The sequence below is a fragment of the Temnothorax nylanderi genome, unplaced genomic scaffold (genome assembly GCF_030848795.1).
Source record: "Temnothorax nylanderi isolate EJ_2023f unplaced genomic scaffold, tnyl_v1.0 TNYL_tig0203_pilon, whole genome shotgun sequence".
Classification (NCBI taxonomy): Eukaryota; Metazoa; Arthropoda; class Insecta; order Hymenoptera; family Formicidae; genus Temnothorax; species Temnothorax nylanderi.
This window is the reverse complement of record NW_027249265.1, coordinates 191,070-215,568: the sequence shown is the minus strand read 5'-3', so window position 1 is coordinate 215,568 and position 24,499 is coordinate 191,070. Positions and strand designations below refer to the sequence as shown.

General features: G+C 41.8%; 3 protein-coding genes across 10 annotated transcripts in view; 2 read left to right on the top strand and 1 right to left on the bottom strand.

Annotated features, from left to right (window-relative positions):
* Positions 1 to 376: 376 nt before the first annotated feature.
* Alpha-cat (catenin alpha) lies at positions 377 to 8,698 on the top strand. 5 transcript variants are annotated; one of them, XM_071717117.1, is made up of 9 exons: positions 377 to 699; positions 1,533 to 1,871; positions 1,961 to 2,738; positions 3,284 to 3,310; positions 3,980 to 4,213; positions 4,334 to 4,939; positions 5,035 to 5,712; positions 6,250 to 6,425; positions 8,279 to 8,698. In XM_071717117.1, the coding sequence occupies exons 1-8, from the start codon at positions 689 to 691 to the stop codon at positions 6,412 to 6,414; spliced, it is 2,838 nt and encodes a 945-aa protein (XP_071573218.1). In that variant the 5' UTR covers positions 377 to 688; the 3' UTR covers positions 6,415 to 6,425; positions 8,279 to 8,698. The 5 variants fall into 5 exon arrangements, with proteins under 5 accessions (XP_071573218.1, XP_071573217.1, XP_071573220.1 ...); XM_071717116.1 differs by having other exon boundaries at positions 6,250 to 8,698; XM_071717119.1 differs by having other exon boundaries at positions 379 to 699; positions 2,006 to 2,738; positions 6,250 to 8,698.
* Positions 8,343 to 24,499, bottom strand: part of Paip2 (polyA-binding protein interacting protein 2) — a 75,123-nt gene continuing 58,966 nt past the window's right edge. Inside the window, exons 1-4 of one of the 3 annotated variants that reach the window (XM_071717147.1) lie at positions 13,984 to 14,323; positions 12,953 to 13,164; positions 12,684 to 12,875; positions 8,343 to 12,573 (exon numbers count right to left, since the gene is read on the bottom strand). In XM_071717147.1, coding sequence (XP_071573248.1) covers positions 12,466 to 12,573; positions 12,684 to 12,875; positions 12,953 to 13,129 — 477 coding nt within the window. In that variant the 5' untranslated portion in view covers positions 13,130 to 13,164; positions 13,984 to 14,323 and the 3' untranslated portion in view covers positions 8,343 to 12,465. Of the gene's footprint in view, positions 12,574 to 12,683; positions 12,876 to 12,952; positions 13,165 to 13,618; positions 13,760 to 13,983; positions 14,324 to 24,499 lie in introns of those variants that run through there. The other 2 variants (XM_071717149.1, XM_071717150.1) reach the window with 2 other exon arrangements.
* Bnip3 (BCL2 interacting protein 3) overlaps positions 13,711 to 24,499 on the top strand; it is a 30,218-nt gene continuing 19,429 nt past the window's right edge. Inside the window, exon 1 of one of the 2 annotated variants that reach the window (XM_071717142.1) lies at positions 13,711 to 13,975. In XM_071717142.1, coding sequence (XP_071573243.1) covers positions 13,711 to 13,975 — 265 coding nt within the window. Of the gene's footprint in view, positions 13,976 to 15,255; positions 15,629 to 24,499 lie in introns of those variants that run through there. The other variant, XM_071717143.1, reaches the window with a different exon arrangement.

Below are 24,499 nucleotides of genomic sequence, written 5' to 3'. Positions count from 1 at the left end.
TTGAAAGAACGGAGAAAAGAAATGCTTCGAAGCATTTGTAGCGTCAAGTGGACCGCAGCCTTGATTGGCTGTCCTATTCTTCGGCCGCCATTATGCGCAACGCTACATCTGTCTTTTTACATCATGAGCCAATGAACGCGTTCTGCAGACACAACTGTTGAGTTGTCTTATCAACACTCTGCGTTGATTGGTTGGTTCTAAAAGTAACAGCCAATCACGTTCGACTGCTACTGAGCAGCTTGGTCTGCTGAACGTGACCAATAGAAGTTGGGAATGGTTGGGAAATTCGCTCGACCGCCGCGTCGAAACGCCATCGAAACGCGGCGTGAGGTTTCGGGCGTAGACCGGTTCGCGCTCCATAACCAACGAACCAACCAATCCAATCCCACCGAGCCCAACGGAAATAATGACATCAGGAAATCGTAGGCGCAGACGAGGCGCTGGCGAGAGACTGGCGGACAGGCAAATGCCAACGGAGTGATACATCCAAAGGGGGTGACCAGGGGTGACACAACTGACACGGTGTGCTCGTCGAACTCGTCGAACCGTATCGCGTCTCGCCGATACCGTTTAATCCTGCCAATCTCGCGCGATCGTACATCGTTGCGTCGCCTGCGAATTGCTCGTCGCCGTTGACAAGCGGTTGAAGCCTGGTCGGTGCTCCGTTTTTCTTCTCAAATCTCTCTTGATGCCGGACTCGTACGTATACACATACCTCTCTTATCTACATCACCTTTCCCCTTTCGCTGGCGCGTGTGCGGAGGTACGCGACGCTCCTCCCGGGAAATGCCAATGTCGCAATTAACGGCGAGGTCCTAGCCGGTTGTACCTAACGAGGGAGCGAAGCGACGAACGGTGTCCTCGCCGGAGCGTCGCGAGTTCCCGCCGCACGCCCGCTGGCCGAGGACGCGAAGTTGGAGTAATCCGCGATATTCACGTTTGATAGGACAGCTCGTGTTGACACGAGTATTACCTTGACTCATTTCAATTTCGATAAGCTTTTATTTATAGAGTTGATCGATAGCTCTATGCCTCCAGCTAAAAGAAGACTGAGGAAATATTGAGTAGCTTATGGAGGCGCAGAGCATTGTGTTGAAAAAGTCTGGTGCTTCTCTCGATTCAAACGGCAGCTGACTTTATAATTAATACGAATCCAAAATTGTGTTTTAACGTCGCTCCTTATTTATGTACTTGCCTGTGGAGTAAACATTGAATGAAATACATGTGCGCTACTCTTTGAATTGTAAAACTTGAGATTATTGGAGAAGGATTAAAAAATTTCCAGATTTAATTCTGGGAATTAAAACGGGAGAGGAAACGGCTTGTAGGAATGCATGAGCGAGTCGTTTAGCTTTATATATATATATATATATATATATAGATTTGCCTGTTACATTTTATCGCTAACATAAATTAATTGTGTGAAAAGCTTCGTGCGTGTATTGAGTGTTAATTTCAGGAATATTTTACACCTGCAAGCTTTGCATCGTTTTATATATCAAAAATCTTTTTGTTTTTTTTTGCACTTGTAGAATAAACATTAATACGATAAATATGCCGGACCACTTTGGGCCAATCACTCTGAAGTGGGATCCCAAGAACTTGGAGATACGGACTATGTCCGTGGAGAAAACCCTGGAGCCGCTTGTGCTCCAGGTCACCACGTTGGTGAACACAAAGGGTCCCAGCAAGAAGAAGAAAGGAAAGTCAAAGAGAGCCAACGCGCTTGTCGGAACCGTGGAAAAGGCCACCTCCAATTTTATCGAGAAGGGCGAGAAGATTGCCTATGAAAATCCGGATATCACAGCGGAAATGCTAAGCGCTGTGGAGGAAGTGAGGAAAACGGGAGCAGCTATGAGCATCGCTGCCAGGTACAATAATTTTATTTGTCTGCATATTATGTATTACGTTACGTCGTGGTGCTACATAGCTAATGTAACGTGTTAAATTACTTACGCAGAGATTGTGACGAGGATCCATGTAACGTGTTAAATTGCTTACACAGAGAATTTTCCGAGGATCCATGTTCGTCCTTGAAACGAGGCAACATGGTACGTGCCGCGAGAAACTTGCTGTCGGCGGTGACGCGTTTGCTCATTTTAGCGGACATGGTGGACGTTCATCGGCTTTTGAAGTCGTTATACGTTGTGGAGGACGATCTGAAGAAGTTGAAGAACGCCTCCTCGCAGGGAGAACTGATCCAGAATATCAAGGAATTCGGCAGAAACGCCGCCGAATTGATTCATCAGGCGGCCAAGCGTCAGTACGAGCTGAAGGATCCCCAGCTTAGGGACGATTTGGCGGCCGCTCGGGCCGTCCTGAAGAAGCACTCGACCATGTTGCTCACCGCGTCGAAGGTGTACGTGCAGCATCCCGATCTGGCGGCGGCCAAGGCGAATCGCGATTACGTGCTGAAGCAAGTATGCGAAGCGGTCAACACGATAAACGACGTTGCTCAAGGGAAATCGCCGCCCGACAGCCAGCATCCTTACGACGGCCCCGGCGAGCTGGCCGCCGCGTTGGATGACTTCGACGAGAGGATGGTGATGTCGCCGCTCTCTTACAACGAGGTCCGTACGCGACCGAGCCTCGAGGAGAGATTGGAGAGCATTATCAGCGGTGCCGCGTTGATGGCGGATTCGTCGTGCACTCGGGACGAACGTAGAGAGCGCATCGTCGCCGAGTGTAACGCGGTCAGACAGGCGCTTCAGGACCTCCTGAGTGAATACATGAACAACGTAAGTAGAACCGCGATTATAATCACGCGAGAAAGTACACGCGGATACAATAGCGTGTATCGTATTATATCAAAGGGAAACGTGAAAGAAATTTTTTTTATGAAGTAAACACATATAAATGAATATATAATTAAATTTATATAAGACTTATTTTTTATTCTTTCTTTTTCTTCAATTTCGAGTAATGCAGTAAGCCACTGGATTAATGTATTGAATACCTACAATCAGTTTAATTATCGTATTAATCATAACATTCTTTCTTCAGTGAACACTATGAGCAATAGTTTACTATGTATCTATGTGATACTGTATGAATGGTTATTCTATTTAAAATAATTTGAAGCTAGAAAACCAATTTTATTATTTACGTAAATATATAACACTGCTCATCTTTAAGACGTAGAATTTTGTTTGTTATCAGTTCTATATTAAATATAAAATTCTAGACAGCATACCGTTATCTATGCATATAGGACATATACAACTTATTCTTTTTATTAAAACAATATTCATTCTATTGATTTGTTTTTGTCGGTGATGGCCAGTTACAGCGCGCTCGGGGTGGGAGACGGGTAAATATGCGAAGTAATTCTACATTTCTATGGGTTTTGTTGCGCATATACACGTTATCTTAGATCTCTCACACACTACCAATGCATACTTATTATTTCATGATCAGCACTAATCGTTAGCTCGTTATTAGCTATACGCTTACAATTCGTTTTACTATCTTTCTTAATTTCCTTCACTTTTATATGTGAATATTAAATACTAATGTCTCACGTTGTAGTTTATGTAAAATAACAAAATACTTAAACGCAATATACAATGCAATAGAGGAGACAATAGATTAGCAAAACTGTAGAAAATTTGAGCTGTATATATAATTATGCACACAATTTGTAGTGTATAAATATATATAAAACTTGTAAATATACCGCTTGCTGCAATCACGTTGCTAAAAATCATAATGTAATTAAATAATATTTTAGAAAACATTTTATTCCTACACATATTAAAAACATTTTATCTACACATATTAATTACATTATTCTGACGATTTGATTTATATATCCTTCTCCTGTAATACATGTTCATTTGTTTCTGTAATACAAGTCGGGTTTAAACTAACAATAACATATTATTACGAATATTAAACAATTGTTTACAGCTGTAAGTTTAAAATCCAAGAATACTTTAACTAGTTTGTCCGAAATTAACCGACCAATGTGTGTTGACAGATGGGTGTTAAGGAACAATCTGAGGGCTTAGAGAGGGCGATAGATCACATGTGCAGGAAGACCCGCGATCTTCGCAGGCAGTTGCGCAAAGCCGTGGTGGACCATGTATCGGATAGTTTTCTGGAAACCAGCGCACCGTTGCAGGCCCTGTATGAAGCTGCGGAGAAAGGTTGGACCAAGGAGGTGGAAGAGTACGCAATCATTTTCACGGAGCACGCGAATAAACTGGTGGAGGTAAAAGAATTCCTTGTATAAATATTAAAAGAAATATTCATCTGAATACACACACGTTACAAATGTTTTAGATTATCTTGTGGTAACAAGAAGATTAATTGCTACCTTTACTTTGAACAGGTGGCCAATTTGGTATGCAGTATGTCCAACAACGAGGATGGCGTAAAGATGGTTCGCTATGCCGCGGCGCAGATCGAGAATTTGTGCCCGCAGGTGATTAACGCGGCGCGTGTGTGGGCCGCACGAAACTCGGACGTCGCGAAGGACAACATGAAGGTGTTCCGCCAAGCTTGGGAGAATCAGATGCGCGTCTTGACGGAGGCCGTGGACGACATCACCACGATCGACGATTTCCTGGCGGTTTCCGAGAATCATATTCTGGATGACGTCAACAAGTGCGTCCTGGCGTTGCAAGTGCGTCCCGGTGACGCCGATACCTTGGACAGACACGCGGGCGCGATACTCGGCCGTTCCGCTAGGGTGTGCAACGTCGTGCAGGCCGAGATGGACAATTACGAGCCGTGCATCTACACTAAGCGAGTTCTCGAAGCGGTGAAGGTTCTCAGGAAACAGGTGATGCCAAACTTCGAGCAACGAGTGGAGGAGGCCGTGAACGCGCTGCGCAGTAATCCGGCACAGGAAGTGGACGAGAACGACTTTATTGACGCGTCCAGACTGGTATACGACGGAGTTCGCGAGATCAGACGTGCTGTGCTGATGAATAGGGTAAGAGAACTCTATTCTCGATGTCCGTCGAAGTTTCGTAATTGCTCCTTCTCTCGTCATTTCTAATTCGCTGTCGTTTTTTTTTTTTTTTTCAGGCGGACGAAGACCTGGACCCTGAAGATGTGGAATTAGACGAACATTACACGTTGGAAACGCGTAGCAAGTCCAGTGCTCAGACCGGAGAACACGGCGTGGACGAGTATCCGGAGATCAGCGGCATCACGACTGCGCGCGAGGCGATGAGAAAGATGCCGGAGGAGGACAAGCAGAAGATCCTGCAGCAGGTTGAGTTCTTTAAAAGCGAGAAGCTCAAGTTCGACAAGGAGGTGGCAAAATGGGACGACGCCGGCAATGACATCATCGTTCTCGCTAAGCATATGTGCATGATCATGATGGAGATGACGGACTTCACTCGTGGTCGAGGCCCCCTGAAGACAACCATGGACGTCATAAACGCGGCGAAAAAGATCTCCGAAGCTGGCACGAAATTGGACAAGTTGACCAGACAGATCGCCGATCAGTGCCCGGAGAGTTCCACGAAGAAGGATCTCCTTGCGTACTTGCAACGCATCGCGCTCTACTGTCATCAGATGAATATCACGAGTAAGGTGAAGGCGGATGTGCAGAATATCAGTGGCGAGCTGATTGTTTCCGGCCTAGATAGCGCAACCTCTCTCATACAGGCTGCCAAAAACTTGATGAACGCCGTCGTCCTCACCGTTAAGGCTTCCTACGTTGCGTCGACGAAGTATCCACGACAATCCACGGTAACGGTAAGTTTTGTCAGTATTTATTAATTCTGTAGCAGCTAAGATCTCGATATGCTAATCAATTTTAGAAGTTATTGCAGTCAGGCAAGAATTTGCCATATTTGAGATTTTTCGAAATTTATCACTTTATCAACATTAGATCTTAATTTAATCATATTAAAAGATACTGATGTATTTTTTAATAATAAGAACACGCGCTAGATACATGTTCCTATTTTACAAGATTTTAAGATTAATTGCATATCGTATTTTTATATATTTTTTTTGCTGTACGCTAATATACGTGGACTTTCAGTATGTAAGTATACGTTATCTTAAGAAATCATCCATGCACAAATATAGTAGAGCTTCTTTAATAATCTTATTGTACTATTATTAAATATTAGAGATTCAGATTAAATTTAATATTGTATTATATATAAATATGTTAAAACATAACAGTAACGTTTAATTAATCTTTGAACATGATATGATCGTAAAATTAGTGATAAAAATATAGATTATACGCATATAATAATACAAATTTATTATTTCTATTAGTCTCCTATCGTCATATGGAAGATGAAAGCCCCGGAGAAGAAACCGTTAGTGCGTCCTGAGAGACCCGAGGAAGTTAGAGCGAAAGTGCGTAAAGGTTCGCAGAAGAAAGTGCAGAATCCAATACATGCACTCTCAGAATTTCAGAGCCCTACCGAGAGCGTATAAATTCTCTAGATGTAAGTAAACGATAACAAGAAAAACATACCGTCACGTCGTTGTGTCTTGCTATATTTATTTGCTATAATATTTGCGATTCGCTAGACCCGATTAATGCGGGGTAAGACGAATGATTTCGATATGAAAAAAAGAAAAAGATTAACTCTAAAACCATCAGACAAATTATACGATGTCTGAGTGGGTTCCTGATTTAGATATGTTCTTTTTTCGTGTCGACCGCTTATTAATCGGACACAGCGGATTACAAATACCGTAGCAGGATGCAAGGGTGTAACGCTACAGAACGTATTACTATACAGCATCACCTTTCAAGAATCTTAAGGCCAAGATATTTTATTTTCGATGACATTTAAGATGCGAAGAATTATATCTATTATGAATTTAATCATATTATGAAGTAACGCGTGTAAGATCAGTCGATAGGTGCGGATTCCAGGGATCCCGAGCAAATCCGATCTTTTTTATTGCATGTATGTCTCTGTTTTATAAGAGATCGATTGCGAAGAGTTGCGAGCAAAGGGGTATAAGGTGGATGGTAATGTTTTGGAAATCCCTATTTCATTTACATTTACGTATTAATCATTATATGGTATGTGCTACGCACGAGTATTCAAGTATGTTAGTTATTAGTTTTTAATCGTGAGAACAATAATCAAGCGAATATATATAATCCCGATGAATAATCAACCGAACTTTGGGGAAGATTTCAAAGGAAGATTACGAATTAAAAAAGGCTGACATATATCTCCCATACAGAGGCACAATTAAAGATAATGACTTCATGTCACAGATCATATATTTGTGAATGCTGCATGATCATCTTTATATTTGAGAGTTTTTACTTCATAAAATTGTTAAATTTTTTCAGCTGTAAGAGTGATACATCTTACCCAAGCAGCAAATTACAAAAATCTTGGTACTTCCTGTCTATTAATTTTTCGAGGACAAAATATTTCTTATGATAAATTTTTTTTATATTATTTTATATTGTGTATATTTTTATTATGTATGTACATTTATCACTAAGATTTATTATTCATATCTATGTGTTATATAGATCGGAAATCTGTTCTTGTATATAAGTTTTTCTTTCCGTGAAAAATCTATTATATATCTTTTGGTAATTCTCATACGAAGCTCATAACAGAGTCGATGAAACTTAATCATGGATTGACACAGTATTGTATCGAAATAAAGAGACTGCAGATTAAACTATTTAGTATATTAACTTGTATATAAGTAAATATGCCCATGTTATTTTTAATTTTTGTATAACGAACAATTGAAGTGAGAAAAGGAGTGTGCGAAGGAAGGAAATTTCAAAATTCCCATTTAGTCCATATCGCAATAATACTAATCTTTTACTAATGATTTTGCTGTAATAATCGAGTATCGTATATCAGGATTGACGTTACATATTAAATATATTGTACTTCATGTAACATTTGCAATACTAGTAAGATTTCAATTATTGAAAGGCCAAAAGAAACCTGGAGCAATACATATTGCTCTATATAATAAGTAATTCTATATAAATATAATATATCTATTTCTATTTATAAATATGTACGGAATGTTCTTTCGTATTTTGTAATATACCAAGTTCTCAAATAAGGTATAAATATCAAGTATTACGATTACATTCAATTACGTGTAATCGATTTATGATTTCATTCGAGTGGTTCTCTATCGACCTATAAATAGAGTTAATAGAGGAATAACATCGTAGATATAAGAATTGTAGGTCGTATATATCGAAGACACGATTTATTCGTTGTAATTAATCTGTTCGGTATGATTATTTCCTTTTATGCGCACGGATAATCTTATTTTATTTCGTGTAATTTTCTAGGTAGGACCATGATGCACCAATATCATTCTCTGATCTTCGTGATGTTTATAATTGCAAAAAAAAATGCAATGGTGGTATAAGATTTATTAATTCTATGCCGAAGTCAACATAATTCGTTACTTATCTATGCGCTAAATATACAACAATGCTGTACTTCCGATTCACCTTACAGGACGTATTATTTCAGTATTTCTGATACAGGCGCATATACACATATTCTTATATTATTTAGATACTTTACGTAAAATCGAGCCCTCGATGGCTACCATGAAGCGGATGCCAATATATTATGTAATAAATCGGTATCGCCTTTTCTATTATTATAAAATAAATATTACTTATACTGAAGTTACTTTTAATATATCAAAACATTGTAACCAATATGCTGCCAAATATAGGGTGATGCATTTCTCATAATAATGACTGTGTCTGTTATTTTTAGCATGTATGTTCACTCAACAATATCCATGTACGCAAACGGCGCTCTTACTACGATGTGGGGATTAGAAAATAATGGAAATCGATTTTTATCTACAGTTTGATACATATATCTCTATATTTTTCGCTTTACACGGTACACGTTAAATGCTACAGAAAAAAAATTAAGGAGTATAGGCATGAAAAAAACCACAAATGCAAAAATTTACTGGAAGTGACGAAATACATTATAAGTTAAAGTAGTATATATATATGTATATATATATAAAAGTAATATCACCTATCTTGAATTAATACATATTAATTATTTTACAATCCAATCTGCGTTGCATTGCACAAGGTATGATGCGATAATTGTGTAATAACGGAGAATGGCAATTATCATTCTTCCAGAAATATATGACTTAAACATAAAACTTATATATTTTTATGTCATTTTGCTTTTGTACTTTTTTTTCCTTTTGATTAACATAATCCTAAAAAGATACAGTTATTTTCGTAAACACGCAAGTGGTCGAACTTTCTTGCAACAGACTCGAGTTACAATGTTCGCGTTAGTTACTGCAGATACATATAATCAGTTATCACGATAATTTACGATGTTGTAATGACTATCGTTTATTGTAGTACTGCTTCATATTGTACTGTACGAGAAGATTACAGCTGCACATCTCTTAAATCTAGAATATATAACCTAATATTCTTAATATTACATGTAGAGATACCAATATACGCAAGTGAGTTAAAGGAGAAGTGAGTTGTAGTAATTAATTTTCGAGACAAATTTAAAGGGGGCGTAAGAAATTCTAAGAAATTATGCGGCATTTATAAGTATTACAAATCTCAGTTCGCAAGTCTATTGTGACGCGATTTCTAGTGTCACGTATAATGTAGTCTCGAGTCTTGACGTTACGAGGACGTTAAGACGAGGTCAAATTTGTACAATTTGAACGATGATGGGGGCAATAGATATACACGGTTACACTTATGATATATATTTTCCACACATAACGGCTGCCTTATTTTATGTAATCTGCAAATAAATCGCATTTTTTTTTATTTATATGTTTTTCTGTCTCTCTGTAGGTCTCTAAGGTCAATTCATTTTGATGGTCTTAAGAAACAAGGTTTCAAGACGTACGTAGCATAAACTAGATTCTTTTTTTTTAATTAAAACTTTTGACGCGGATCAATAGTCAGCGTATTTTCATCGATATTAGTATATTAACTATTATGCAGCATAGTATAGTATTGCAAAATGATTTTCTATATTACACAGAATCTATATTAGTTGTAGTTGTAAAGTAATAATTAAAAGATGAATTACGATCTAGTTCGGGTATTAAAGCTGACGTAAAAATGGACGTGAAATCAGTCTCTATTTTACACTCGCATTGATTTGATTTCCTTTTTTAGAGCATCGCAAAATGAGTGATTTTCTCGTGTTACTTTTTTATTTTAATCGCATTATAAAATAACCGATTATTTCCAAAGTCGTGCAGCCGTTTTTTTTTATTCAACTTTTATTCTGCCGGCAATTAGGTCTGTAACTGAGCGTATAATTATGAGCTTAATATCGTAACTTTTTCGTAAAACGAAAACGGTGGTGAGGAAAAACAATTCCAGATTAAATATATTGCAAGAGACTAATATACGATGTCTTAATACCTGAATAATATTCGGTAAACTTAGTAACGCTGTTTTTTGACAATCACAGTTTCTACATTTCACGTTAAAACCAGGTTCTGACTAATGTGCACGTTTATATATAAAGTATATAGAATGCAAACACATAACAATATATAGATATCTCAACGTATAGATCTTATTAAAACTCGTACACTTACTCGTAATTATTAAAAAGAATGGCAGATATCACCATTAAGTAAGCACGAATGCGTTTGAACCACTAGCAGAATCTTGGATCGCAAAAAGTTTGATTTTTAAATTTACCCAATCAGTAAAGCTCTATTAATTAAATAGAATTCATCATGAGAGACAATGCTACTCAGAAATCATTTTTGTTCAAAGGAACAAGGAGTTTAAAAGAAATTAAAAAAAAATTAACAAGACTATGAAACATTGTACAAATATACGTGATGTGATATCTCCTTTTTAAATAACGAGTATATATATATAGTTATATTATGCTGCATCAAAAGTCAAATCAATCTTCTTGCCATTCAAGCGGATTTGAAGTACATTCACCATTTACCCTATTTTTCATGTTTCATCGTGGTTACATTCTACAATCTACGATCTTCTTAAATTTCGAAATATTAACTTTGTGGAAATAACACACCGGTTTAAAAAATAAGTAAGCAATGTGTCCTGATTCTCAGCGTCACTAAAAAAAAAGAGTCGTAAAAAGAGTCCCTCACAGCCTAAGTAAGACTTTCACTTGAGATCTTAAGTTTGTTGAATGAATGCTGAAGCAGGACCCGATGATAGCGTTTCTCAGGTAGAATCTCCTTTACACAAATTTCTAAGTAAGACGATACATTTTTTGTACAAATAACATAACGCTCCGATTTCTCTGATTACGTACATGCTCGCAATTGTTTATATTGTTGATGCCGATTTATTTTATCTAAAATATTCGTTAAAAAATAACATGATGTCCTCGTGATTCTTCCGATCGTGCTTTATACGATCCGTGCACGATATCTCGTATCAAGCGAGATATGTCCTGCTAACGATTCTGTAAGCATCTCATCATTCTCTACTATAAGTATTACAAAAGGAACTTTTAAGAAAAGTTTTCATTGGACAGATGGATACCAAGCTGTAAAACTTTCTTTCAGGCTGTAAAAAAGTTCTACCATTGTGTGTGTGTGTGTGTGTGTGTGTGTGTGTGTGCGCGCGCGCGCGCGAAAGGTTTTACAGCTTGATAAAGAGTAAATACCGTAAAAGGTAAAATGGTTTACATACGCTTCAAGAATGATAAGATCTGATTGAGACATACATATACATATATGTATATAATATACGTATATTATATACATATGTATTATATATATAACATATATTATATATGATAATAATAATATATAATATATAATACATATTATGTATAAGATATAAACATAATTTACAGAATAATATATGCATATCTATGTTCCTGTTCATATACATATTTCATAAACTTATGAAAGTCCTCCCCTAAACCATTCAGTGCATTCTGTTCCCTCTATTCAGTTTAACGTGAACAGTGAGTTATTTCCGTAGACGTATAATGATATCAATTTATACAAATTATACAAAGATTGAAAATGCTAAAAATATCTGCCTCTGCGAGAAACGATTCTCGATGTAGATGGCATCGACCAAGAGATACAAATTGCAAATTTTTCTTAACGAGTGATTTGTAAACGCGATTGTTCGTTAGTAGTGTTTCGGCAAAAGAAAAAAAAATAAAGATACATGATTATCCCGCCACGATTATATCACGTTCGGTGTTTCTCGTCTATAAAAATTTCGGAGTACCGCGTTTTCGTTCAAATCTGATTGTGTAACTGATGTTTTGGATGATTACGAGCATAATTACGCACAACTCTCGCGCTCTTTATCTCTTTCTCTCTCTCTTTACCTTTGTACCTACAGTCACAGTCATTGAACATCTAACACGATGATCCACTTAACACGACTGTCGGATTGGAAATAGTAAACCCTAATCATTACGTGTAGCCCGATTTTTTATACGTGACTTAAACGGAGAACGGACAAGAGAGAAAATACACAGAAGATTTCTACGACGGTTCTGTGGTAACTGTGGTTTCTGATGATGTACTTACAGGTGGTACCACAGTCGATTTGAATGCTGGAATAAACTCAGCTGCGTCTGGATTTAGCGTGCTCTAAAAATTCACAATGTACAAGCGACAGGGCGATTAATAACGAGGTCCGAATAAGGAATATTTTACTATTTTTTTTAATCGAAAGAAAACACTTTTTGTCTTTTAGATACCTGTTTGGCGATATCATCCTGCATCCTCAGACTGTTCAGCTGTTGACAAAGCTCAGCGGCGTTACTGTCGGGAGTGCCGGTGGCTGTGGACCAAGCGGTGGAACTCATATTTCTCTGATGTTGCCTCTCCTCCTCCAGCATTGCCTCTAGACACTCCTCCATCAGCTCTTCCTCCTCCAGTTGTTGGAGCACCTAGTGCCGACAGAAACATCGAGAATGTGGAGTAAGGAACGAACCGCGAGAAGCTTTATATCAAACGAGTAAGGTACCTGCTTGTCAAATTCCTCCTCATTCTCCATCCAGAGGTACTCGGAGAAATCGCCGTCGCCTATCGCCTGCACCTCGGCCTCCGTGTCGCTGTTGTTGTCCACGTAGGAGGTGATACCCGTCTCCTGTCCGTAGTAAGTCCCGTTTCCAGGCCCGCCGTTTGGGATCTTCATTTTCATAGCCAGTGTATTGAACGATTGCGCCTGCTGATTACCTGGAAATCACTTTAGCTGTCAGCGCTCGCCCGACAACGTTGTCGTCAAAGATAAGGGTAACGTTGAGACAACTTTATCGGCACACGCTGTATATGCTGTTCCCGTCAAAGGGGACGGGGGCCGCGCGTCGATCAAACAAACAATCCGTACGGAGCGCGTTGAAACACGACTCTCCAAACGGACCGCGCTTGTAAACACGAGCGCTTGTACTCCAATTGTACTCCCTCCGGGTGGGCAATCCCGATTGTCCCAGCGCCCCGCCGGTCCCGGATCCCCTCCGCCGACGGGCGAGGACTCGGGGCGACGTCGCGGGTGTGCCGCGCGCAACCTCGAGCCCCGTCCCCGGACGCGGAGGCGCCGCGAGTCAACAAACCGCGACCCTCGGCTTCTCGCGCATATGGGAACGGTCGACCCCCCCGCGTGTCCACGGAGCACCCTCCTCGGGGTGTTTACCTGAAAATTTGGTGGCCGGGCGGTCGGGACGGTTCAGTGTCGCTCTGTCTGTCTGTCTGTCTGTCTCTCTCTCGCTCTCTTTCTCGCTAACGATGCATAGCGAGAAAGCACGGCGCGAGAATCGTCCTCGTCACTTGACAGATGAGGTCGCACGGGCGACCATCTTTGCGAGCCGCGTATCGTATCGTATCGAAATCGGACGGGGCGGCGCGTCTCTCTCGCGCGCGATCTCCTCGCGCTCCTTCTCTCTTTCTCTCTCTCGCTCTCCCTATTGTTTATCGAACGACGGTTGGCACGGATTGTACCCTCGCCGAGAGGAAGAAACGGGGAAACGGGACGGGATGGCCGCGGCACGCGGTAAGTACCTTTCTCTGTGTGTGATAAAAACCGCCGTCGGGCCTTCCTCCGATCGTCCTCGTCCACCTCCCCCGTCGTCGCTCGTGCTCGTCGCGCGAACGTTACCACGCGCGATTTTTACGCAGTTCACGGAGTTCACGGGCACCGCACCGAAAATACGTGTCTCTCTCGTTCAACGCAAATTAGCGATCGCACAGTGCTGCCACCGGCGTTGTTGTTAAGAGCCGCACTAGCCGTACAGCGGGAGCGCTGGTAGAGAACTCCGAAATATAGATATTTTCACCAGCGTGCCGCCCGCGACACCGATGCGATATCCTGGTGCCAGGTGTTCGCGCCGTCCGCGGGGAGGGATCAGCGGGGATTATGTCGCGAGAAATCGCCGGGAGACGTCAGGGCGGAAACGCGGCGGGACCGTACGCATTCGGCATTGTACGCAATTCTGGGACAGAAACGAAACGTCGCGGAGCGATTCGGGGCTTAATTTTGTCACTTCGCGGCGTTGCGCGAAATATCGGGAGAATTTGCGAGATATTTTAAGGATTTATTTCGCGGTACGTTTTAACGTAATAGGATAAATATAATTAGATCTGGGTTATTATTGATCTGCATTAGCCGCTATAATGACTTGTGTTTATTATTATTCAGGTTGAATATTTATTAGTTATCTACGTAATAAGATAAATATAATTAGATGCTAATATTATGTTATTGTTATAAGTTGCATGCCACTAATCGCTTATATTTATTATTGTTCGTCTGTTCTTTTTTTCCTGTTTACCATCGCTTATATACGTCTTTCGCAGTTATGATAAAGTTATTATTATTATTATCTTCGCGACACGTAATCAACTTGTAGGGCTAATTATAGCCGCGCGACGAGGGGAAAAGTAAATAGAAGAGTTATCGCGACGTTCGGGGGACGTAATCGAGCCACCTGCCGGTAGATGTCGACTCCGTCGACGATTCGCGGACGCGATCGATGCGATCGCGTCACAACCACGCTCGGTGGACGAAAAAAAAAAAACCGAAGCAGGAATTCCTCCGCTCTTTTTTACGCGCGGGCGGGGAGCGACGCTCTCGTTTCTCGAAACTCCGCGCGGTTGAAGAGCAGACGCGCGACGCGTGACGCGCGACGCGCGGATTGACGCACGTAGTCGCGCGTCAAGTCGCCCTGAAGTTGCCCCGAGTCGCCCGTCGACTCGCGCGGTCTATTTACACCGCGGCGCGACGCGATTGGTCCGAACTCCGGTGGGACCGCTGGCGCTGGCGCTGGCGCTGGCGCGGCCGACACACATGCGCGTGCCCGACGTGCGTCAAAACAAAGCACGGTAGCGCTGCCCTCCCGGCAGCATTTTATCGCGATTCGTCCGTGGCGGCAGGTCGCACCGCGCGCGTCGCTCCGCTCTCCGCCGTAAGCGTTCATCAGCGTCCACCGTAGGCCGCGTATCCGCGCCTCCCCTACGTTTTACGTGCGTCGCTCCCGGGCGCCTCGCGCTCGCGTTTCGTTTCTGCGTCTCTTTATTTCCCGTGTCGCGCGAACGCGAGTTGCCGCTCCCTCGCCCTCTCCCCGTCTCTTCGCGAGTGTTACGTTACGACGCTGTCGTACGGCGATGTCGTCCACGGTGAAGTACACGTCGGACGAGCAGCTGAGCGGTGAGTAAGGCGCAAAAAGCGGAAAAACCGCGCCACGCGCGCGCGCGCCGATTGTCAGACGCGACAGCCATTTCGCGCGGTGTCTCTGCGTCCCCCTCCCCCCCTCCCCCCTCCCCTCCCCCGCCTCATTCTCCTGCTCCGTCTTCTCTGCGAGCGTAAACAAACGTACTTCACTTCTTCACTACTCTCTCTCTCTCTCTCTCTCCGACGTTGCTCCGGCTGTTCGCCTTGGCGTCGAGGAGGATCGGCTGTCAGATGCCTCGATGCCGTTCAATGACATCCCGCGGGAGCGGGGAGAGAGATGCTTGCTCCCCGCGCTCCGGTTCGTCCGGCGCGACGATCCGACGCGCGCGCGTCTCCGAAAATCGGAGCGCGGCCCGTGGCCCTTCCTCCGGAGCAGGTCGGCGCGTCCGCGTCGCGTGGCGTCGCGTGGCGTCGCGACGCGACGCAGTTTTGGCGCCATTTCGGGCCTACTTCAACCCGCCGCGTCGCGCCCGATGGAAGATTCAATTTTTGATGCCGCGCGCGCGAATCGATACTTCAACCCGGCCGGAGCTTCGCTTAACGCGAAGTAGGTACGCCGGGCTGTAAATTCCGGCCGCGCGGCGGCTGGAAGTAACACGCCTGTCTGCCAAACACCTGATCCATTTTTTTTTAAATTTTATCTATTTTTTTTCTGTATTCCGTCCTTTCGATATGTTCCTCGCGACTGTTTTCTTTGGTTATTTTTCTTCAAAAAAATTATACTCAATTTGGGGTCATATTTAAGCATTTCTACATAGAAAAAAAAGAAGTGTCAAATCAGAACTTATTATATGTATACTCGTATATAATACGCAACAATCTATATAATCTTCTTATAAGCATTTCAACGTTTCATTTCAACTCTTTTTACTTGGTTGAATATAAATTACTTCATTCAAGTAAGTTTCCTTCGTTTAACGTAATATAATAATCATTTCAAGATTATAGATTGTTGCGTGCATACGAGTATGTAAGTCTTGATTTGAGACTTCTTTTTTTCTGTGTATAGGTCGTCACTGCTCCCACTCAAAACATGTCATTAGTTTAGCTAAAATAATGTTGACTTAATTGTAAATCGATGGAGTTAAAATACTGTTTTGTGTTTTAAAACGATAAATTTCGGTACACATGGTAGTTAAAAATAAAAAAATGTTATTTCATTCAAAGTATTAGTTTAAATTTCATCCTTTAACAGTGCCAATACCTGTCTCCAGAATACAATTTTTTCTAATTTTTTTTTTACATTCTATACTCTCGATATGTTCTTATTTACGTTTCTGTTGGTTATTTATTTATTTATTTATTGAAAGAGGAGCGTTATGGACTTGGATTCGTCGCTCTCTTTACGGTATTCTAGAATCGAATGTTTCAACACCGAGTTAACAAATTAAACGCGCAAATATCTTCCATCGCACGTTTCGGAGTCCGCTTCCGATAAACAGGCTAGACAAAATATTTGTGATTAGAACAGCGTGTTTTGCCCGTGCTATTTTTACTCAGAAACGTCGCGAGATTATGCAATAATAACCGCATTAGCTGCTGATCAAAGACAAAGAATTTAATTACTTTCTGCGCGTAAATAAATTACTTCCGTTTCTTTTTCTTCCGCGTTTCCTGATACACATCATGTGTACGCGATAATAAAGCAAGATAAGATCCGCGCTGAGCGTTTCAATATGCCGGAGGAGTCGCAGATGTTGACAAACTCAGTCGCGAATTATCGATAATCGCCTTATCAGTAAAAAAAGGTGAAAAGAGATGGCAATATGTTGGGAGGATTTACGATGGATTTTGCAGAAAATTACGCGACGCGTTTCCAACCTTTTGATTTAATATATATATAAAAAAAAAAGAAACTTAGTAACAAACTTGTTTATCTCGGTCTCGCGCGAATATAATTTTCCAAAAATACCTGACAAAGTTTTAAAAAATTTTTGACAGACGCGCAATATAGCTTTATAATTTCCTCAGGAAGCTTCAGACCACGGGGAAGCCGATATTTCAGCTGCGGTTGTCCTTTTACGGCGAAAGAGGTCAGACATTCTATTAATAATTCATAACGTACGCCGGTAATATTCTGAAAAATATGCGAGGCTTCGTAAACAACTTTACCATTTTTGCAACGATTTTCACCGTTATCTCAAAATGACTTACTTAACATGTTTTCTTCGTATTCTTTGTTCGGTGTTCCCCTGATTAAATTTCAAAACCGCCGTGGATGAAGATCATTACGCCGAGATAACGAAATCCTTATACGTTTCTTAATTAAATTTCATCCGCGCTTCTGCTTTTAGACCTTTTTAATTACGTCGAATCGCATAGAGTATGCCGGGTCGATTTACCGATTAATTTTAGAACATTGTTCGTCTCGAGGCTCGCTTTGCCGCACGCGAATCTCTTTCACCTGCGAAGGCCACTTAAATCGGACACTTCCACTATCGCAATCTCTTTTTCTCTGTTTTGCAAAGTGTCGTCTGGCCGATAGCCCCGAAGAAAGAGACAAGCACCTGCTTTCATCTCGACCGGCGCGGCATCGCGATCTGTGTTTCCTTTCCGTCGCCACGCGTCTTCGCTCGACGTGCACGCCTTGAATTACGAGTGCCGCGCGTCTTCTTAACAATGGCCGGTGTCGGTTCTCGACGATCGTGAGGTGCGAAATAATCGCCAGGTGAAATAATATTTTGCCAGAAGTTATCCGAGACGCGAAATGCTAAATTTACCCGCGGCTCGGATTACTCCGAGCCTCCAGTTTCCTCCGTCTCTCCGCCGTATTACGAGAAATTAAACACCGCTTCTGTAACTTCTCTGGGATTTCCTCAGTGCGCTGCAAAGTTATTTTCACCTATTTTTTTTTTTCACTCCTGTGTAAAAGTCCATCTCGGTTTTTTTGCAGCGCGTTGCATATCCGACTGCTGTGTTCGCGCAAAGGTCTAATGGTATCTGGCGGCGTGATTTATTTCGCGTGTATTCCGGTTCGCGGAAATCGGCCATGAATCATGTATGGATCGCACCTATTAACACGGCGAGGTATTCAATTCCGGAGGCAACAATGCGCAAATCTCGCGTCGAAATGAATAGCGAGTTATTCGAGGATCATTTTTAACGAAAAATCTTTATCGCGTTTCGGGGGGTGGGGGGGGGGGCAGAGATGAAAATCGAGGGAAACGTCATCAGAAACGACATATAAAGTATATAAGGTATATAAATCCTAAAAAGGGTGTTAATTTCTATATGTTTTTCGAAATTACTGCAAAAATTCTAAAAACAGTCATCTCTTTTGCCCTCTTCGATTGCTGGGTCACCGACGCGAATAGAACTGGGTCAGTGCCCTGCCAACTCGTGTGGTCCGAGTGTTCTATTTAAATTGGACGAGCCCTAATGAGTACGGCGCTCGGTCAAGATCAGGGTCGTATGAATGCTGTCGTCGCGTCTTTCTCATCGCTAATAGAAGTCGCATAGCTATAGATAACGTGTCATGCGCAGCAGAACTAATAATATCGACAATCTAACGCTAGAACGTTCAATGCCATTCTCGATCGAAAAGTAATGTTACGAGTTACGATACTCGTTTTATCTATGTCTAAATTGTCGGAGCGATATCGATAATTCTAATGGCTACAGCTCTCACATAATGAAAAAATTGCGTCGAAAGAATCGCGTCGAAAAAGTCGTGTCGAATTTCGTAATAAGAAAAAAAACATCCATCATCTCTCTTTCTCTTTCACGTACTCCGATTCGCGTTGCATCATTTTGATAAACGAGTGAGCGAAAATTGACGTCATTAATCGAGAAATTAATGCCCATTTACGAGATAAACGCTCGGATACGCGACGTTTCCGAGAGACAATTATCGCGAGAGAGATCGTCTGAGATCGTCTCCGAAGAGCGTGAGTCATCCTCACGCGAGTTCGTAGTTCCCTTTCGCGGTAACGCGATGCACGCGACGGTTTGCACGTCGTTCTAACGGATCTACGTGATCGTCCTCGGGAGCCTGGGACTCATTACATCGGCGCTGACCCGAAATCATCTCGAGAACGTACGCAGGAGCCTACGTGACTCGGCTCACGCGGATACTCGGATACACGCTCTCTCGAACGGTTCGCCATGCGCGAACGGCCTGTCCGCGCGATACAGGTCAATCACCCGCCAATGGGCACCGAATTTCCATTGAATCAGCTTCGGGAGTCTCGATATATAACGAGTGATTTTAAATATATATAACGCCAATCTGACGATTCACTCGTTAACATTGATGATTAAACATCACGTTGTAGAAATAGATATATAGATATTAGAGTAGACAATCGTTGGTATCAGTCAGAGTCTATCCATTCGATCATTATTTGCGTCGTTATTAAGATAAGTATTTATCTCAGTGATCCTTTATTCAGTTAATTTATTTATCGTTGTTCGCGAAATGATTTACTTATCGTCGTCGCTCGATTATATTGAAATCGCGCTGCACACTTGAGATTATCGATACTAAATCATGCGTGTGTATCTAAATATTCTACTAAATATTCGCAGGCTTTAGGTGGGATCGACTTGAAAGGGTAGGATCAACCCTGAACGTAATTTATAAAATTTGCGATTTGCACATATGTGTACACGAGATTCGGGCACGAAACAGTTTGCGCTCAAACCATTTGCATCTTTATCACTCTGTCAACGAAAGGATGTTTATTTTAAGGCATAGATAAGCGGTACGTGCGTGATTATCGGCTGCGTGGACGCCCACGAGCATGGTGTACTGATCGAAATGACGGCAGACCGTCGAAAAGGGGGAGGGTGCCTATTTTTAGCCGTAAGCTCCGCCGCCGGTCCTTAATCCGATTGATTGAAGCTACCCAGTAGCGATTCCGTAGACCGCGCAGACGTGGCACGTGGTAGAACTCCGTCTTTCGGGGATGTTGATCTTGCGCGAAATTTCCTCATGATGAGACGAGCGGGGCATGTTTCGTAGCTTGCGAGAAGAAAATCGATGAGAATTCGTACGTTTGCTCGTCTCATTGGTGTATCAGCGTGTATAAAAGCGTTTATTTCAAAAGTCAGGGATATATTCTCCGTGCACAGGAAAAAAGGAAGTGTTAAATCAAAACTTATATAGGGTACCTACTCATACATATGCAACAATCTTATAATCTTCTTATAAGAATTTCAACTTTTTATTTCAACTTTTGTTTCTTGATTGAACTATATAAAACTTCGTTCAAGCAAGTTTTCTTCGTTTAATGCAATATAATCTCATTTCGAGATTTATAGATTGTTGCGTATATACGCCGCGAGTATATATATATAAGTGAATTGATTTGACACTTCTTTTTTTTCTGTGTGCAGGGGAGTTGCTGAGGATATTAAGAAAATCTACCCTTTTATATAAATTATAAATTAATCTTAAAAATAGATATATTCTTTTCTAGAATATAGATAGCATAAAATATTTCCACTGTGTTTTTAATTAGCTTTTATAAAACGTTGAGAACAAACGGCTACTCGAGAATAACGCGCGTATATTGAGCAAATTACATAATCATCGTAAGTTTCATTTCTTGAGAGACAGCCTGTCGTAGAAAATTTCAATTTAAAGTATAACCACGTTAAACGATCGAGCAGGTTGAATAGGTACGGCGATGCTTCCACTTGCGGTTTGTTATCGATACAATGGAGATCGTTTGCGGGACACGTTTACGCAAGAAGTGACAAAGAAGTCATGAAGATCAGCTTGCATATCCTGCGGTATCATGATACTCATGTAGTGCCAACACGTGCAGCCTTGACGAGGCACGTGTGTTCGTTCATACCAATAACTTACGGCTGGTCAGTGCGATATTATTTTTTCTCTATCCGGCAGAAAGATGCCATTTCAGCACTCACAGCCTTTTCGAATTCTTAATCATACCTTGGTTACAGAATAAATGAAAAATCGTAATTTTTTAAATACGGAAAACGGAAATTAAGTTTTTTATGAACATAATTTCTGCTATCGCTTTAATTAGGTAGGCTAATTTGACAACTGGTTGATAACATTTGTTGTTATCAACCACTGTTAATCCTTGGAGGACGGGCAGGTTTTTTCGTGACTTTATGATTTTTATTTTTAACGTTCATATATGTGTTGAAATATACTACGAAAAATAAGCGACCTCCGTAGAGCCTAAATAAAAAATAGATTTCCCGTTCTCTAAAGGTTAATAACAAAGTTATATTCTGTTCACGATAATGGATAACAATGCCTGACAAACGTTAAAAACTCAAGTATGAAAATAATGGTATGAAAATAATGGATAACAATGTCTGATAAACGTTAAAAACGTTAAAAATGTTTATCAGGCATTGTTATCCATTACTTTCACACTTGAGTCGCCTCGGAATAAACAGCGCGATCGAAAGTAACATATCAAGCTCGCCGAGTCCAAGGTCGGGTTAATGAAGGTTAAGCGACAGTTATCGTAAGTTAATTTACTCGGGTAATTGTGGTGGACAATGTGAGTAGAGACCGAGCGTGAAGTAACAGAATATCTTTAGAAATCAGCTGTAGTGCTTTTTAATACAGAAGTTGCACCGCGAGGTCGACTTGAAGCAGCCAGACGCAGACGTAACATGAGTCAACAACTTATTAACGCACACTAATAATCAGCGCAACGCTTAAAACTTTCTATATGAAACAATGAGGAAATAGCGATAAGTAAGTCAACGACCGGGTATCGTATTAACAATTATATTAGTGAAATAAGATCTCTTTTTTTCGTACTCCGAGATTAATCCTTCTGATCGCGGCAATCGGGAGTGCTTCACGTGCGCCTTTTGTCGCGGCTTGCCATCTTAACCGTCGCGTTAGATTTGCGTCTGGCGGTCGATTTATCTCGCGGATAGAAGCTCCGATTTGTCAGCGCTACCAAACGACGTAATCTGTCCACGTTGACTCTAACGAGATCGCTGCTGATCAGGTAATGGCAATCTCCGAGTCTCTGAATAGGCACTCCGGTGCTTTGATCCTCGACGTTCGCGTCCATCGACGTTCACAGGCCAAAACATATACAAAGTCGAGCGGTGAGAACGCACCGTATACGTCCGTAATTAGGCCGGAATTTTGCGCACGGCCGCCACCAGCTCGCAACTCGCGAATAATGCGAGCGAATTACGCAAGTTTTGTGCGGCGACGTGCGCCCGCGCCGCGCCGGGTAAACACCGTTCCGCCACGCGGCTCCGCGAATCCGGATGGATTCGGACGTAACGAGAATGGCTGCGAGAGCCGGCGTTTACGAGCTGCAAATTTAAACGCGCGGAATTTTTATGGGCCGGCACCGCACGCGAGAAAATGTCGGCACGATGTGAGAAACAAGAGGTTCCCGCCGCGTGTCGATTGTTTCTCCTCGCGCACGTAGCACGTAGCGCGTTAACGTGTATCTGTAAACCGATTAGATCTTTTATTTCCGTGTTCTAAAAATTAATCCTTGCTGATCGCATAACCGAGAATATCTCTCATGTTTTCGTTTTTTGTCGCGACTCATCTTCATATTCATCAGAGATTCACATCTGGGAAATTAAATAGAATAATTAAGATATTTGCATTGCTCAGCATATTCGGTAAACATCGAGCGAAGCCTGTCTAAAGAATTTGCGTCTCGAGCGGCGCCGAACGTTTACCAAGTCAACTTTTCCACTTTCCGACGACCTCGCTCGATCCGACACCGTATTTATGACGTTATCGTGCGCGCATCTTCCCCAAGCGGCTGACAATACGAATCGACGTGATGTGTGTCGTGTTCAACCTGCCTGCGAGCTGTCGTATTGTTTACGATGCTCTTGCATACTCGAGCGGAAAGATATCGGCGGAAATTCTTTATCAGATAAATTGTTTTTTTTTCTTTCTAAAAATACTTGGACGAAAATATTCGTAATCGGTGTAATTGCAAAATGACAGATAATCGCTCCATCCTGACGAGCAGGTGGAATGCGTGTCGTGTCGCTCCGATGTCATATTGTCATATCGTTTCCGCATTCTCCTTGGAAAAATCTCGGAGACTTGATTTACGGTTTTAATCCTTTAATACACCGATGCGCAGAATGAATTACGGAGCGACGCGCGCGTGGTAACTATTAACTTCCACAATTCGTAATCTTGCGGGAACATTAATCACCTGTGTGCCCGGATAGTCGATAGTTCGTTCCGAGGCAAGGATCGCGTGACAAATGCGTGTAATCATGATTTTTCGGAAAGCTCGTGCGCGATAACGAGTTTATTGTTTCGCTTTCCACACATTTATACGTCGCCGACGAGAGAGAACTAATTCCGCGCACAGAAAACCAATATACACAATACTTTGACGTTACATTACAGTTTATTTTTACACGAAATCGTTTGGAACAATCCTATACGGATTCGGATTTACGAGAGCGCAGTTTTTTCTTCTTTCCGTAGAACGTGAGTCCCGAAGATATTTGTCTTTTTTTTTTACTGTTCACGCTACGATGTCGACGCGTCAAATCGGGCGAAAATGCGAACGTGACTCGCGACGGATTACGATAGGTGAACGAACTCGAAGTAAACCTTATCGCCCGGATGATTTGCGCGGCTAGAAGAGCGGAAGAGCGACGGCGGTGGCGGTCATCGCGCGATGCTATAACGTCGCACGTGCATTACACGTGACGTGACGCGCAACGACCCACGTGAACACCACGACGATCTATTGTGATTGATAAACCGATTGTCCCAATCGGCGAACCTGCTTTTATCTTCCTTTCGTCCTGTCGATTCTCGGATGATGCTTGGTGATTGACTCGATTACGATTAATTTTTTCATTCGGTTTGATCTTTGGGTTAACGTGGGCAATTCGAAGTTTAAG

Coding starts and splice junctions, on each gene's coding strand:
- Alpha-cat (XM_071717117.1), top strand. Junction 2,739..3,283: donor TGAGTGAATACATGAACAAC/GTAAGTAGAACC, acceptor GGTGATGGCCAG/TTACAGCGCGCTCGGGGTGG. Junction 4,940..5,034: donor GTGCTGTGCTGATGAATAGG/GTAAGAGAACTC, acceptor TTTTTTTTTCAG/GCGGACGAAGACCTGGACCC.